The sequence below is a fragment of the Coregonus lavaretus genome (assembly GCF_964263955.1).
Source record: "Coregonus lavaretus genome assembly, chromosome: 18".
NCBI classification, from domain to species: Eukaryota; Metazoa; Chordata; class Actinopteri; order Salmoniformes; family Salmonidae; genus Coregonus; species Coregonus lavaretus.
Window position 1 is genome coordinate 9,860,673 of NC_140005.1, and position 17,391 is coordinate 9,878,063.

Here is a 17,391-nt window from a genome sequence, read left to right on the forward strand (position 1 = left end):
CACCTCCGACTTCAACAACGACATAGAGTCGGGTTTCGAGAGCAGCAGTAGCAGCACTACCACCGTCACCAGCTGGAGGAGCCACCACCACGGCCACCACACCTCCCAGGACGACAGCCTCCCAGAGATGAGAAACGTGACGGTGCGAAGCACCTGGAGGAACAGGGGGGCGGCATCCGTGGACGAGCCTGGCCGGGGGGCCAGGATGGACGGGATGGTCTCTGAGGACGAGGCAGAGTCGGCTACCACATGGAGGGCTTACCGCGCCACAACGGTCCTGGACACGGAGGAGACGGTAAACGCCACAAGGGCTTTTACATCCCGGACAGCCAAGCCTTCCCCAGCAGAGCTGTACATGCGCAGGATCAACAACAGTGTGGTGACCACCAGGGACATCGCAGAGCCAGTGTGCCGGAGCAAGAGCTCCCTGTCGCCCACTGAGGGAGGTCTGCAGAGGAGTATCCCCCACCAGCCCGTCAGCTCTCAGAAGCTTGTTCCCTGGCGGACACAACCAATGGTGAGGACAACCTCTGTACTGTTTACAAACTGTCTTTCAGAAAACTAGTGTTCTTATACTTCCACCATCTGCTTACAATAGCTCTTGAGCCTGTTGCATATCTGGTCATTGAGTCTAGGCAAGGAAATGTTCAGAGATATTTGTCTGTATTAATATGATTAACATGTCCTTGCAGTGGTGCTCAACATATGTTTTCATAAGGTTTACGTTGGATGTCTAAGCTTTGTCTTGACACATTACATCTGGAACTTTGACATGATGACAGATAACTTGTCAAACAAGTATTTTTTAGTTATTTCTAAGGAGTAAGAGGGGAGGATTTCTCTGTTTTTACTGTAACTAAATCTTTGAACATGTTGGGCACCAAACGGCCTTGAGTCTTGGCTCTGAGTGCATACCTACATGTAAAAGTACTCTCTTTACTTGTACTTTGCCAATGGCAATACAGTATATACAGTGAGGGGAAAAAAGTATTTGATCCCCTGCTGATTTTGTACGTTTGCCCACTGACAAAGACATCATCAGTCTATAATTTTAATGGTAGGTTTATTTGAACAGTGAGAGACAGAATAACAACAACAAAATCCAGAAAAACACATGTCAAAAATGTTATAAATTGATTTGCATTTTAATGAGGGAAATAAGTATTTGACCCCTCTGCAAAACATGACTTAGTACTTGGTGGTAAAACCCTTGTTGGCAATCACAGAGATCAGACGTTTCTTGTAGTTGGCCACCAGGTTTGCACACATCTCAGGAGGGATTTTGTCCCACTCCTCTTTGCAGATCTTCTCCAAGTCATTAAGGTTTTGAGGCTGACGTTTGGCAACTCAAACCTTCAGCTCCCTCCACAGATTTTCTATGGGATTAAGGTCTGGAGACTGGCTAGGCCACTCCAGGACCTTAATGTGCTTCTTCTTGAGCCACTCCTTTGTTGCCTTGGCCGTGTGTTTTGGGTCATTGTCATGCTGGAATACCAATCCACGACCCATTTTCAATGCCCTGGCTGAGGGAAGGAGGTTCTCACCCAAGATTTGACGGTACATGGCCCCGTCCATCGTCCCTTTGATGCGGTGAAGTTGTCCTGTCCCCTTAGCAGAAAAACACCCCCAAAGCATAATGTTTCCACCTCCATGTTTGACGGTGGGGATGGTGTTCTTGGGGTCATAGGCAGCATTCCTCCTCCTCCAAACACGGCGAGTTGAGTTGATGCCAAAGAGCTCGATTTTGGTCTCATCTGACCACAACACTTTCACCCAGTTCTCCTCTGAATCATTCAGATGTTCATTGGCAAACTTCAGACAGGCCTGTATATGTGCTTTCTTGAGCAGGGGGACCTTGCGTGCGCTGCAGGATTTCAGTCCTTCACGGCGTAGTGTGTTACTAATTGTTTTCTTGGTGACTATGGTCCCAGCTGCCTTGAGATCATTGACAAGATCCTCCCGTGTAGTTCTGGGCTGATTCCTCACCGTTCTCATGTTCATTGCAACTCCACGAGGTGAGATCTTGCATGGAGCCCCAGGCCGAGGGAGATTGACAGTTCTTTTGTGTTTCTTCCATTTGCGAATAATCGCACCAACTGTTGACACTTTCTCACCAAGCTGCTTGGCGATGGTCTTGTAGCCCATTCCAGCCTTGTGTAGGTCTACAATCTTGTCCATGACATCCTTGGAGAGCGCTTTGGTCTTGGCCATGGTGGAGAGTTTGGAATCTGATTGATTGATTGCTTCTAAGAGTGTGCTCCTAATCTCAGCTTGTTACCTGTATAAAAGACACCTGGGAGCCAGAAATCTTTCTGATTGAGAGGGGGTCAAATACTTATTTCCCTCAATAAAATGCAATTCAATTTATAACATTTTTGGCATGCGTTTTTCTGGATTCGTTTGTTGTTATTCTGTCTCTCACTGTTCAAATAAACCTACCATTAAAATTATAGACTGATCATTTCTTTTCAGTGGGCAAACGTACAAAATCAGTAGGGGATCAAATACTTTTTTCCCTCACTGTATCATGTGTACTTACATTGCTAATCTTTGGAAAATATACTCCAGAAAACAGCAACTGTAGCTTTCTGGTGTGTCCACTTTGAGTGTTCAGACGCTATTTTTCACTGACCCCAGGCCTAAAACTTTAAGCTTAGCACAGCAGTTCTCTGAGCCTGATGCCGAAGTAAGCAAAAAGAAAAAAGCGAGGGAGGATGAAAGTGGAATGACCTCAACATGGGGGGAAAAAGGTTAGAAAAACCTCAAGGGAAAGACTGCTTGTATTTTTTGTGCCTGAGCTTACCAACTGTGCCCTGCCAAGCCGGTGTCCTATTCCTGACATAATTGAAGATGGGCTTTGTTCAAAGGCTCACCTCCATGTAGCTGGCCTCCATTTGACTCTGTTTTACTCAATTTCCCACAATGCACTGGATACAACAGTTTTCAAGTCTCTGGTGTCAGATTTTCAGATGCATATTAAGCATGACTTGTAGTCTGGTCGATTATGTGTGAGAGGAAGGCCTTTTGTCAGCATAGGACGCTTGACAGGGACGCTTGGTCATTCCTCTGACTGTCTGACACATTCCCTTTTATTAAAGCACATATGAGATACGAGCTTGTTCACACTAACTGGCAGAAAGTGAGTCAATCTGACATGTACTGACAGCCCTGTACGCGTGCACACAGCGAGATGAGCATGTATTTGATATAAAGAATGAATTTAGAGAATGCAGAAAATAAGTCACTGCACACACACACACAAACACACACACACACACGGATAGAAAGTGGACGATTTAATCGCATTGCTGACTGTTAGAATCAATGTGAATGTACCATGCCGAGTACCATGCATACTTGAATCTACCCATCAATGGTTAGCTCTGTCCACTCTTCACACTCCCCCACAACATAGAATAACAAGCTTTTAGTTTCACACACAGTTGTAATGCATGTCTAGAACTGTCATTCTTCTCACCCCACAGCCACTTACAGTGGGGAGACTCACAACTCCAGACGAGCTAAAGATTATACAGGGCATCAAATAGATTAGGTAAAAATGACAACTGTCTCACAGTAAAATGACTTGTCCAATAGTGTGCTGTTTGTCAAATGGCTACGCTAACACTAGCAAACCCAGGGAACTGGCTACAATAACACCTCAATTTGTCACACTGACAAACTAGACTAGTGGATGGGAATCTAGTGTTTTCCTGCAGGTAAACTGGACATAACCAGGGATGAAGATTGATTTTGCCAGTCACAAACCCCCTATGCCCCCTCACCCCTGTCATCCATAAGCCATTTTCATATTAATCTTCCATGGTGCATATCCTATGAAGGCGAAAAAAACAAGCTTATTGATAGAGATGTAATTGAAATGGTCTTTCTGGGCTGTTTTGTGTCATTCGTAACTGCTTCATAACTCATACTAACTCAAGTTATGTTTATTTAATACAAGCAATAAGCAGGCATGTGTTGGTCTTATGGGTCGTCGCACAACAGTGATGCTTGTTGTTGTCGTAGCCACTGAACTGTACTTTTCTGGGTTCCAGCTGATTAGGAGGGGATTAGGGGTCGCGAACCCACTGTGACCTGTCTGGTCAGGGGTCAAGGGGGTCAGGGCTCCCTATTTAACAAATCTGCAGATGGGTCATTGTCACTCTTGGTTATCCGGTTGGCCGATGGGGCTCGGTTTGATACTGTGCAACTCACCCAGCTCCTCTCGCAGTCAAAACAAACAAATAGGGCTCCGGCCCCAAGCCCTCCGCCAACCCTTTCATCTCCAGCCAAGTGAGCCATTAAAAAAATTACATGACGGCAACACGGCCCTTAGATCTATAATTACCGTCACTCTTGCCTTATAAAGCCCCTCCCCCTCCTAACCATCATTATAAACCGGGTGGTTCGAACCCTGAATGCTGAGTAGCTGCTCTAATTACGTTGGAATCCAGTTTATAATAGCAATAAGACTCCTCACGGATAAGGGCTGTGTCCAGGCACTCCGCGATGCGTCGTACATAAGAACAGCCCTTAGCCGTGGTATATTGACCATATACCACACCACCTCGGGCTTTATTGCTTAAATAACCTTCAATATATCAGCCTGTCACCTAACCCTTCTGATGAACAGCCTAATTTGTTGTGCTTTCTTTGTGTTTCAATCACTTGTTGTCGCCTTGCCCTTGGCACCCTCCCGCAGGGAATATGATTATAAGTGAACAGAGCTTATTTCCAAAATGCCTCTCTGTGAACTTCACTAAAGGCAGTCGTCCTCTCTTATTCCAGTTGTGTATTTCGTATTCGTTAGTAAAGGGCTTGAGGCATCAATACCGCATTATTGTCAAATGGTAGTGCTTTTACAGTTATGATTAGCCATGGACAGTGATCGCAGTGTCAAAGGTCAACTGTTGGTGAGATGTGCATCAATAACCACCATGGACATCTCTCCCATTGTTTGTCTGTACACAGCTCTGCTGTCTCAGGGTGACGTTTAATTTATTAGGTTGAGTTTGAGTTTATTTTTATGTTTACAGGGACAGTGCACATTAATCAATGTTTCAGTGAAAGTGCCGGTTTGCTATATCAATCAGGGTTTGACAACAACTGTGTATGGCAGGTCTGCCTATCATTTTATTTATTTATGTATTTTTATTTAACATTTATTTAACCAGGTAAGCCAGTTGAGAACAAGTTCTCATTTACAACTGCGACCTGGCCAAGAATAAAGCAAAGCAGTGCGGAAAAAACAACAACAACACAGTTACATATGGAATAAACAAAACGTACAGTCAATAACACAATAGAAAATCTATATACAGTGTGTGCAAATGTAGTAAGTTATGGAGGTAAGGCAATTAATTGGCCATAGTGCAAAATAATTATAATTTAGTATTAACACTGGAGTGATAGATGTGCAGAAGATGATGTGCAAATAGAGATACTGGGGTGCAAATGAGCAAAATAAATAACAATATGGGGATGAGGTAGTTGGGTGGGCTAATTACAGATGGGCTGTGTACAGGTGCAGTGATCGGTAAGCTGCTCTGACAACTGATGCTTAAAGATAGTGAGGGAGATAAGTGTCTCCAGCTTCAGAGATTTTTGTAGTTCGTTCCAGTCATTTGCAGCAGAGAACTGGAAGGAATGGCGACCAAAGGAGGTGTTGGCTTTGGGAATGACCAGTGAGATATACCTGCTGGAACGGTACTACGGGTGGGTGTTGCTATGGTGACTAATGAGCTAAGCTAAGGCGGGGATTTGCCTAGAAGGGATTTATAGATGACCTGGAGCCAGTGTGTTTGGCGACGAATATGTTGTGAGGGCCAGCCAACGAGAGCGTACAGGTCACAATGGTGGGTAGTATATGGGGCTTTGGTGACAAAACGGATGGCACTGTGATAGACTACATCCAATTTGCTGAGTAGAGTGTTTTGTAAATAACATCGCCGAAGTCAAGGATCGGTAGGATAGTCAGTTTTACGAGGGCATGTTTAGCAGCATGAGTGAAGGAGGCTTTGTTGCGAAATAGGAAGCTGATTCTAGATCTAACTTTTGATTGGAGATGCTTAATGTGAGTCTGGAAGGAGAGTTTACAGTCTAACCAGACACCTAGGTATTTGTAGTTGTCCACATATTCTAAGGCAGAGCCGCTGAGAGTAGTGATTCTAGTCGGGCAGGCGGGTGCAAGCAGCGTTCGATTGAAGAGCATGCATTTAGTTTTACTAGTGTTTAAGAGCAGTTGGAGGCCACGGAAGGAGTGTTGTATGGCATTGAAGCTCGTTTGGAGGTTTGTTAACACAGTGTCCAATGAAGGGCCAGATGTATACAAAATGGTGTCGTCTGCGTAGAGGTGGATCTGAGAGTCACCAGCAGCAAGAGCGACATCATTGATATACACAGAGAATAGAGTCGGCCCGAGAATTGAACCACCCCCATAGAGACTGCCAAAGGTCCAGACAACAGGCCCTCCGATTTGACACATTGAACTCTAGTTGAGAAGTAGTTGGTGAAGCAGGCGAGGCAGTCATTTGAGAAACCAAGGCTATTTAGTCTGCCAATAAGAATGCGGTGATTGACAGAGTCAAAAGCATTGGCCCTGTCAATGAAGACGGCTGCACAGTACTGTCTTATCGATCGCGGTTATTATATCGTTTAGGACCTTGAGCGTGGCTAAGGTACACCCATGACCAGCTCGGAAACCAGATTGCATAGCGGAGAAGGTACGGTGGGATTCTAAATGGTCGGTGACCTGTTTGTTAACTTGGCTTTCAAATACTTTCGAAAGGCAGGGCAGGATGGATATAGGTCTGGAACAGTTTGGATCTAGAGTGTTACCCCCTTTGAAGAGGGGGATGACCGCGGCAGCTTTCCAATCTCAGGGGATCTCAGACGATACGAAAGAGAGGTTGAACAGGCTGGTGGGTTGCGACAATTTCGGTGGCTAATTTTTAGAAAGAAAGGGTCCAGATTGTCTAGCCCAGCTGATTTGTAGGGGTCCAGATTTTGCAACTCTTTCAGAACATCAGCTATCTGAATTTGGGTGTAGGAGAAGTGGGGGGGGGGGGGGCATGGGCAAGCTGCAGCTGGTGGCCGGGGTAGGGGTAGCCAGGTGGAAAGCATGACCAGCCGTAGCAAAATGCTTGTTGACATTTTCGATTATTGTAGATTTATCGGTAGTGACAGTGTTTCCTAGCCTCAGTGCAGTGGGCAGCTGGGAGGAGGTGCTCTTATTCTCCATGGACTTTACAGTGTCCCAAAACTTTTTGGAGTTAGTGCTACAGGATGCAAATTTCTGTTTGAAAAAGTTAGCCTTTGCTTTCCTAACTGATTGTGTATATTGGTTCCTGACTTCCCTGAAAAGTTGCATGTCGCGGGGGCTGTTCGATGCTAATGCCGTACGCCACAGGATGTTTTTGTGCTGGTCAAGGACAGTCAAGTCTGGGGTGAACCAGGGGCTATATCTATTCTTAGTTCTGAATTTCTTGAATGGGCCATGCTTATTTAAGATGGAGAGGAAAGCACTTTTAAAGAACAACCAGGCATCCTCTACTGACGGAATGAGGTCAATATCCATCCAGGATACCTGGGCCAGGTCAATTAGAAAGGCCTGCTCGCTGAAGTGTTTTAGGGAGCGTTTGACAGTGATGAGGGGTGGTCGTTTGACCGCGGACCCATTACGGACGCAGGCAGTGATCGCTGAGATCCTGGTTGAAGACAGCGGAGGTGTATTTAGAGGGTAAATTAGTCAGGACGATATCTATGAGGGTGCCCATGTTAACGGATTTAGGGTTGTACCTGGTAGGTTCCTTGATAATTTGTGTGAGATTGAGGGCATCTAGTTTAGATTGTAGGATGGCCGGGGTGTTAAGCATATCCCAGTTTAGGTCACCAAGCAATACGAACTCTGAGGATAGATGGGGGACAATCAATTCACATATGGTGTTCAGGGCACAACTGGGGGCTGAGGGGGGTCTATAGCAAGCGGCAACAGTGAGATACTTATTTCTGGAAAGGTAGATTTTTAGAAGTAGAAGCTCAAACTGTTTGGGCACAGACCTGGATAGTATGATAGAGCTCTGCAGGCTATCTCTACAGTAGATTGCAACTCCGCCCCCTTTGGCAGTTCAATCTAGACTGAAAATGTTGTAGTTGGGAATGGACATTTCTGATTTTTGGTGGCCTTCCTAAGCCAGGATTCAGACACTGCTAGAACATCAGGGTTGGCTGAGTGTGCTAACGCAGTGAATAACTCAAATTTAGGGAGGAGGCTTCTGATGTTAACATGCAAGAAACCAAGGCGTTTGCGATTACAGAAGTCAACAAATGATAGTGCCTGGGGAGCAGGAGTGATACTGGGGGCTACAGGGCCTGGTTTAACCTCTACATCACCAGAGGAACAGAGGAGGAGTAGAATAAGGATATGGCTAAAGGCTTTAAGAACTGGTCTTCTAGTGCGTTGGGTACAGAGAAGAAAAGGGGCCGATTTCCGGGCGTTGTAGAATTGATTCTGGGCATTATGTACAGACAAGGAGATGGAAGGATATGAGTACAGTGGAGGTAAACCTAAGCTATGGGTAAAGATGAAAGAGAGGGCATCACTGGAGGCACCGATTTGAGCCGGTCTCCGCGTGTGTGGGGGATGGGACAAAGGATCTATCTGAGACAGGTTGAGCAGGACTGGGGGCTCTACATTTAAAAAGTACAGTTAGAACTAACCGAAACAGCAATAGGCAAGGCATATTGACATGGGAGATGGGCATAAAGCAGTCACAGGTGTTATTCGAGAGAGCTAAGACAACAGCTGGTAATGGCGACGAAAGTTTGAGCTGAGGCTAAACAGATCAACAAGATGGGGTACCGTATAAAGGAACAGTCCAGCAGGCATCAGCTGTGTAGCTGAGTGATCATAAGGTCCAGTGAACAGCAATAAGTAAGTCCGGGAGCAGTTCAGTGGCTGCTACGCTACAGGCGAGATGGAGGCACGGCTGTTTATTGCGTGTGCCAGCGGGCCGGGGCTAGCAGATGGATCTTTGTGGTCATCGCAACGGGAAGCCTGTTGAAACTACATCAGACGATTACGTCGGCAGACCAGTCGTGATGGATCGGCGGGGCTCCGTGTCAACACTAGGAGGTCCTGTCCGGTTGACAGAGAGGTAGATAGACGGGAGATGGGCCTGGCTCGAGGCTAGCTCAAGGCTAACTGGGGTTAGCTTCAGGACAGTGGTGATTAGTGGTGATTAGCCAACAACTACAACAGCCATTCGGTTGCAGCTAGCTAGTTGCGATGATCCGGTGTTAAGGTCCAGTGATAGCTCGATAGTGCGATGTGCAGACTGGCCGATAATTGTCCAGGCTAGAGCTGGCTGGTAGGTAGTGCAGGCCACGGCCACGGACAATGGTGAAGACCGCTAACGGTGGCTAATAGCAAGTAGCTAGTTAGCTGGCTAGTTTCAGCCAGAGTTTTTTTTTGTCATTTTAGCAGACGCTCTTATCCAGAGCGACTTACAGGAGCAATTAGGGTTAAGTGCCTTGCTCAAGGGCACGTCGACAGATTTTTCACCTAGTCGGCTCGGGGATTAGAACCAGCGACCTTTCAGTTACTGGCACAACGCTCTTAACCACTAAGCTACCTGTATGAGGAAATAATAGAATCCGTTCCACATTGGGTGAGGCGGGTTGCAGGAAAGTATATTTAGTTAAAGGATGGAAAGTGAGATTGAGAAATATATACGAAAAAGACAAAACAAAAAACAGGCTATTTACATGAGGACACTACAGAAAACATGACCGCACTGCTATGCCATCTTGGATCATGTGGATCATGAAGCCTCTATCTCCCATCATTGATCAGCTAAAGTTTTTGCACCCACATTTTTCTATCAGTTTTCGATTATAGAAATTGAAGTTGATCCTGACTTCTTAACCTCTGTCTGTTATTACCCAAATTAAAGTTAGCCAGGCTAGCCCCACACAATCAATAGCCATTCTTACCTCTAGGTACAGCACAGAATGTCAGTGTTGTTTTTCCAGCCCATTGTAAAACTATGAAACCTCAGATGGGTATGTGAATGGACTGTGAATTTATGGTTGGCTGTGGACCGTTGGTCGATCTGGCTGATCGAGATACGAAAACATCCTTTGTGCGAGTCAGTCAAACCCAGTGGCAACAAAGTGAAACGCGGGGCCCTTGTGGTCATTCTGGTTGGTTTTCGCCCAACTTTAACCAAAAGGTCTGGAAAAACAATCTGTGCTGGAGTTGAACTTGGACGATTCCACGTACAAGAGCTGGTAGGTGGTTAAAACATCAGACAGAGGAGATGCCAATGGCCTGTAAGAAAAGTGATTGAGAAATGGGTTCCACAATGTATGTTAAAGCTATTAAATTATTTCCTGGACAAAGCGCTTGAAAACATATTTTAATAACCAGCTTGAATTAAGGCTTCTCTGAAACATATTACCTTGGGTGTAATGAGCATTGTCTGCTTGGAGGGAACAGGGAACATAAGTTTAAAACATGACCAAGACAAGACATATTTAATGTTGAAGCAATGGCTTGTTCTGCAAGGCATGTAATGCATGTAACACTCCAGTTGTGTTGTCCTTGAGGTAAACTATTTCTATGATGGTTGGCCTTGATTCTGTGCTGTATTTTAAGACAAAGATGTTGTCATGACTACTGCCTAAAGGGGTGTTTTTAGAACTGAGTCAATTTTAGGCTTTGTCAAGTCTATTGTTTTAACTCAAGAAAATCAATGTACTATTTTTCGTAACAGAAAAGGGATTAGCAAAGATTTGCACAAGGATAAACTTTTTAACTTTATCTCAAAACAAAAATTGGGTCTGGATTTGAGGAACCGTTTTTGATCGTTACTTTCTAAAAAATACCAGCCTCCAATCATAAGATATTTGAGTGAAGCATGAACAAAGCAGGTTTGTGATGAGGGCTTCAGCACTTGGCGTTCCTAGGACATTTCCTCTGCTCATGTGGCAGATCAAATTGCCTAACAACGTTTAAAACCTCCAGTAGAAATATTTTCTGAAATTAAGATTTAGTAATGTCCGTAGTACCTCACACAGAGGAAATTAACTTGGAGAATGTTCTTTCTGGGATTTTTGCACACATAGCTTATTTAGGTCACTCAACTTCAAGACTTTAGTGTAGGTCCACCCAACCCGGAAACTTTTTCATACACTTTTGTTAGAATAAGGAGTCATGTCAACTATCTGCATCAACAGGAAAATGTCAAGATTGCTCAGAAAATAATGCTGTGGTTTGGTGTACATTTGGTGTTCAATTGTACATTTGGTGTTCATGAAGCCTAATTTACATATGATTACACTCGAAGTACAGCGGGACCCAACTGTTCAGTGGTAATGCTGTAATCAATGCAGAATGTACTCTGGTCATTTCCTCCTTTTGGGGTGAATAAAACAGGAAGTTGCCCTGTTTGGCCTGCCCTGCCCATTTGGCAGCCCCGAGCGTTGTAACAGGCTTCCTGTCTGCCTGCCCGTCATCCCTGGAAAATGCAGAGCGGCCATTAAGGGTAATTGGCAACGTTCTGCAGCAGCAGGCAGGATGGGATTCCAGCCGCCTGTCACTAATTACAGTACTACAGCCTTTTTAAAACTGAAATCACAGGCCTTTGCTTTCAGCCATTTAGGAACTGCACTGTCATCTATCACTTTCCTAGATCAAGGTCATTGATGTTGCGTGAAGGTACGCAAGCAGGTTTTATAGCGGGCTCATTTGCTAGTCGAGGCCCATATAAATTATATTACTGGGGTATCTTGTTTTTGGTCTGAGGTTTTTTCTCCCCATGTTTTGAGGTCATATCCACAGTTGCCTCGGCTTGCCAAGATTTCCCTTCTCACAGGCTGTTAAGTTAATGATCTCTCTCTAAGTGTTGTTTCTGTTTCGCTGTGACTAGGCCGCTGACGACATGGACCCCAACCCTGGGTCATGGAGGACAAGGCCGGCGCCCGGTGACCTGGATCCCTATGAGAGGGAGCGAGAGAGGAGTACCAGGCCAGACGTAGGGTCCAGCAGAGGGACTGGGACCACAGCTTCCAGACCAGCGCTCTTGTCCAATAGGGGTCAGGCTGGCCGGGTGGAGGGGAAGACCGGGCGCGGCAATCGACCGTTGAGCAATCGTCAGACAGACGACTAAACCGGCCAACCGTCTTAGTCACTCGCTTCATAATGTCCAGGTAGGATATGTCAAAGCAAAGTCCCAGGAACCTGCTGTCTGGCCAAGCATTGCTTATTGATAAAATAATATTTAATGTCTAATAAGGTTGATATATAATGTGTCTGATAAAGTTTATATGGTAGGGGTGTACCGGTACACATATTCGTCCTGAACCGTTCGGTATGGGGACCTTGGTTCGGTCTGCACTGTGAACCCAAATGAATGTCAAAAGTTTGGACACACCTACTCATTCAAGGGTTTTTCTTTATTTTTACTATTTTTTACATTGTAGAATAATAGTGAAGACATCAAAACCATGAAATAACACATATGGAATCATGTAGTAACCAAAAACGTGTTAAACAAATCAAAATATATTTTATATTTGAGATTCTTCAAATAGCCACCCTTTGCCTTGATGACAGCTTTGCACACTATTGGCATTCTCTCAACCAGATTCATGAAGTAGTCACCTGGAATGCATTTCAATTAACAGGTGTTCCTTCTTAAAAGTTAATTTGTGGAATTTCTTTCCTTCTTAATGCGTTTGAGCCAATCAGTTGTGATGTGACAAGGTGGTGGGGGGGGGGGGGGTTGTGGTGGTATACAGAAGATGGCCCTATTTGATAAAATACCAAGTCCAAGAAGAACAGCTCAAATAAGCAAAGAGAAACGACAGTCCATCCTTACTTTAAGACATGAAGGTCAGTCAATACAGAACATTTCAAGAACTTTGAAAGTTTCTTCAAGTGCAGTCGCAAAAACCATCAAGCGCTATGATGAAACTGGCTCTCATGAGGACCTCCACAGGAATGGAAGACCCAGAGTTACCTCTGCTGCAGAGGATAAGTTCATTAGAGTTACCAGCCTCAGAAATTGCAGCCCAACACAGACACATCTCAACATCAACTGTTCAGAGGGGACTGTGTGAATCAGGCCTTCATGGTCAAATTGCTGAAAAGAAACACCAATAAGAAGAAGAGACCTGCTTGGGCCAAGAAACACAAGCAATGGACATTAGACCGGTGGAAAGTTGTCCTTTTGTCTGGAGTCCAAATCAGAGATTTTTGGTTCCAAACGCTGTGTCTTTATGAGACGCGGTGTGGGTGAACGGATTATCTCCGCATGTGTAGTTCCCACCGTAAAGCATGGAGGAGGAGGTGTTATGGTGTGGGGGTGCTTTGCTGGTGACACTCTGTGATTTATTTAGAAATCAAGGTACACTAAACCAGCATGGCTACCACAGCATTCTGCAGCGATACGCCATCCCATCTGGTTTGGGCTTAGTGGGAATGTCATTTGTTTTTCAACAGGACAATGACCCAACACACCTCCAGGCTGTGTAAGGGCTATTTTACCAAGAAGGAGAGTGATGGAGTGCTGCATCAGATGACCTGGCCTCCACAATCCCCCGACCTCAACCAGAGTTACATATAAACCAGATGGTTTGGGATGAGTCGGACCGCAGAGTGAAGAAAAGGCAGCCAACAAGTGCTCAGCATATGTGGGAACTCCTTCAAGACTGTTGGAAAAGCATTCCAGGTGAAGCTGGTTGAGAGAATGCCAAGAGTGTGTAAAGCTGTCATCAGGGCAAAGGGTGGCTATTTGAATAATCTGTTTAACACTTTTTTGGCTACTACATGATTCCATATGTGTTATTTCATAGTTTTGATGTCTTCACTATTACTCTACAATGTAGAAACTAGTAAAAATAAAGAAAAACCCTTGAATGAGTAGGTGTGTCCAAACTTTTGACTGGTACTGTATATATGAGAGAGAAAAACACTAGGCCTATTGGCTATGCCGACACTGCGTGGTATGCCTCTTGAGTAAATCTGAGCTGAAACAAACATTTCAGGCTATTCCGTTAAAACAGCTAGAGCCTTAATTTGCGCATTTGTCCTTTTGTGAGGCGCAGCTGGGAACTAGTTCTGTATGATGGCGAGTGGTTGGGTCGATTAAACCAGGAATATTCTCCATTGTTTAAATATCCAGTTTGGGAACATTTTGCCTTCCCAGTATATTGCAACCGTGATGGACAATGAGAATAGCCTATGCAGCTGCCAACACCTCAAACATGTTGACACATTTACGTCGATATCACCCCAGTATTCCTTCCACCGTAGCAAGACAGAAACGCACGAAAACAACAACACAACCTATGCATTCATGCAGCCCTTCGCAGCTGATTCTGACCGGGCCAAAGAAATTACAAGAGCGTTAGGTATGTTTATAGTCGCGGATATGCGCCCATTCTCGGTGGTTGAGAATGGGGTGTTTCAGCACCTCGTGAAAGTGCTCGAGCCACTTTACGAACTTCGCCCTCGCGCACCCATTTCAGCAAACGGGTAGTACCCCCTCTATATAAGCAGGCTAAAGCCGAAGTTGTCAGTGAATTGGCCGATGCACCCAGTGTAGCGCTTACTACAGACGGATGGCCCTCCAGGGCTACAGAGCGCTACTTAACAGTGACAGCCCATCACATGACCCCGGAGCGGGAAATGAGAAGTACCGCGCTACAGACACGCCCCCTTTATGAGACTCAGTGCGCATATTTTTCTCCCTATAAGAAAACATTATAGCATAGACCTATACAATGTCTGAGCCATGTTTACATATTGATTTCACATGCATATTGCACTTTATTTTAGTGTTGTTGAGTAATCGTGTGTTTTCATTTAAGAAAATACCAAGTGTTGGTACTCCTGTTGGTGCTCTCATCAGACATTATATGACTCATGATCATATATGGAGTCAGGAATACCAACACTTTGGATTTCTTAAATAAACCAAAATTAACTACAGTAACTGTTGGCAATTAATTTTCCCGCTCTACCGAAACCGAACCGTAATCCCAAAACCGCAATAAGTACCAAACTGTGACCCCCAAAACCACAATACGTACCGAACCGTGACCCCAAAACCACAATACGTACCGAACCGTGGGTGTGGTTGATGCTGTATAGTGTTATCAACTGACGATAACAGGAAGGATTATCTTCTCATCTCACTGAAGACCTGTGTTAGCCATGACTATTACAACTACTGTATTTCTATTGGTGGGAATCTTTTTAGAACTCGGCCAGAGGATAAAAATATGATTCCAGACTGAGCCACTGGAGACTGCTTGACTGCACTTCTTACTTTAATCAAAGGATGTGCTAGTTTAATTACTCCTACTCTAATGATGCCAGCCAGCCCTCTCTGAGTGTACGACTTGTGCTCTCTTTTTTTCCAGAGCTCTCCATCCCCCCAAACTGCACAACAAGGAGGAATGTACTGCATCTCACATCTCTAACCCCCCCCCCCCCAGCAACAGCAACAGCAACAGCAGTGGCAGGCAAGTTCCTGCCAAGTCCCTGTCCAGCACCAACCCGTGCTTCTCTGAGTCTAAAAACAAGATGGCCACCTGTAAAACCTTCCACCACACTCTCCATCTGCACCAATGATGTGTAGAAACCCTGGATGACTGACAGGGGGCGCTGTATTGAAGCCACCGTGCAGCCATCTTGGTACTCCTCCATTGTAAAAAAAGATTTGGGAAGCTACAGAAATGCATTTATTAATGTCTACATACGTTTTTGACATTCTATTACAGAGACTTTAATGCATACTTTTAAATTATATTATGTGAGCTAAACATAAAAAAATATATATATATAAATTAAATCCTTACAGTATTTTTGGGAGAGAGTACTAATGTTACTGTCCCCACTACAACAACAAAATAATTAAATACAGGTAATTATGACCTTAAAACATTGAAATGAAATACTGTAGAATTCCATTCATTCCTATGGAGGACTGCTCCTACTGGGGAGTGCCAATATGGCCGACTGATATGTCAGCAATCCAGGGTTTATATACGTCATTGATCTGCACAGAGACCACTTCAGTTGTATTATAATATGCTCATATACTGTATCGCGATGGAGTGGACCTCACCACCAGCCAACGTGTACCCTCTTCCGCTTCTTCTCCTACCTGATGTATTATAATGTATTGCTCAGACTTGACAAGGGAGAGATGCTCACTCGAGTGACTGGGTCTAGAGGTGTGTGTGGGGGGGGGGGGGGGGGAGGGGAGAGACACAGGAAGGAAGGATTTGTTGTCTTTCAGAATGGACCGTTACAAGACCTCACTTTGGAATTTCTTGCGGAGCTCCCCGAGCTACACAATGGATGTGAACAGAAACGGGGAGCGAATTACTTGGATTTTTGTAAATGTGCTCTGAACTCGTTTAAAAAAAAACTTAATTTGGTGAACTTTTGTCCATGTGTTTGCTTCATACTGACAACCAAAGCAGTTTTTGCAGGGTTTTATTTTGCACATCGTACACATACACCTATCTATTTTTAACCCACAAACATGACTATCATCCCAGAGAATGCATAATGTGGGCCTAAAAGATGGTTGAATGTAGGGCTTTGAGGAAGTTTGCATGATTCAACATACTCTATAAGAGGAATATTTTGGAGTTATGTGCTTCCAGTTTCCCAGCATGCTCTCTGCTTCAAGAACAACAAAGACAAGGACCCTGTCATAGATACACATTCTTATTTTCTTATAGGCTGCATACACAATATCCTCTTCAACATCCGTCCCTATGCAATAAGGAAGATAATAGCCAAGTACTTTGATCAACAACCTTCAAATTGTGCTTTATTTTGTTTCTCAGTAATTCGCTCCCTGTTGCTCGCCACGGTCTCTTCCCCCTCCTCAACTGGACTCTAGAATTTGTCTGTTGGGACAAACGGCAGAAAGGAAGGTCCATCCCCCTTTGTCTGCACTCAGTGAATGATGGAATGCACTTATTTAAGCTTGGGGGACATGTATTTGTCATCTGGAACAGGACTACTATTCCCAGGGTGCTCTGCTTCAGCGCACCTTCCTCCACCTGGAACTGCTGCCCTGGATCTAGCAGTAAAATGTGCAGCGCTGCTATGAACAGCCAATCAGACAAAGGAAGCAAGGCGTTGGGCTCGGATTGTACAATCACCACAAGGAACAATCAGTCCACATACACGCGACTGGGTCTGCGGTGCGAATCGTCTCAACTTCTCCCCATTTCTATAGAAGTGTATTTTGTTGTAATATTGAAACTGGACTTTTCGTTGTTGGATTAGGGAGGGTTCTCTGTCACTCTGGCCAGGAAACATATCATGGGGGTGACATAGAAACACAACCAGTCTGGCAGGTG

At 44.8% G+C, this 17,391-nt stretch overlaps 1 protein-coding gene across 1 annotated transcript; it reads left to right on the plus strand.

The window, feature by feature from the left end:
• Positions 1-9: 9 nt before the first annotated feature.
• LOC311146104 (uncharacterized protein) lies at positions 10-16,251 on the plus strand. The gene is made up of 3 exons (XM_084182573.1): positions 10-517; positions 11,931-12,210; positions 15,430-16,251. The coding sequence occupies exons 1-2, from the start codon at positions 128-130 to the stop codon at positions 12,168-12,170; spliced, it is 630 nt and encodes a 209-aa protein (XP_084038699.1). The 5' UTR covers positions 10-127; the 3' UTR covers positions 12,171-12,210; positions 15,430-16,251.
• Positions 16,252-17,391: the final 1,140 nt, after the last annotated feature.

What these genes read in the sequence shown, in the direction of transcription:
- LOC311146104 (XM_084182573.1), top strand. Translation starts at nt 128, where the DNA reads ATGAGAAACGTGACGGTGCGAAGCACCTGGAGGAACAGGGGGGCGGCA. An exon ending in CCTGGCGGACACAACCAATG is followed by an intron (nt 518 to 11,930) that starts GTGAGGACAACC and finishes CGCTGTGACTAG; the next exon opens with GCCGCTGACGACATGGACCC.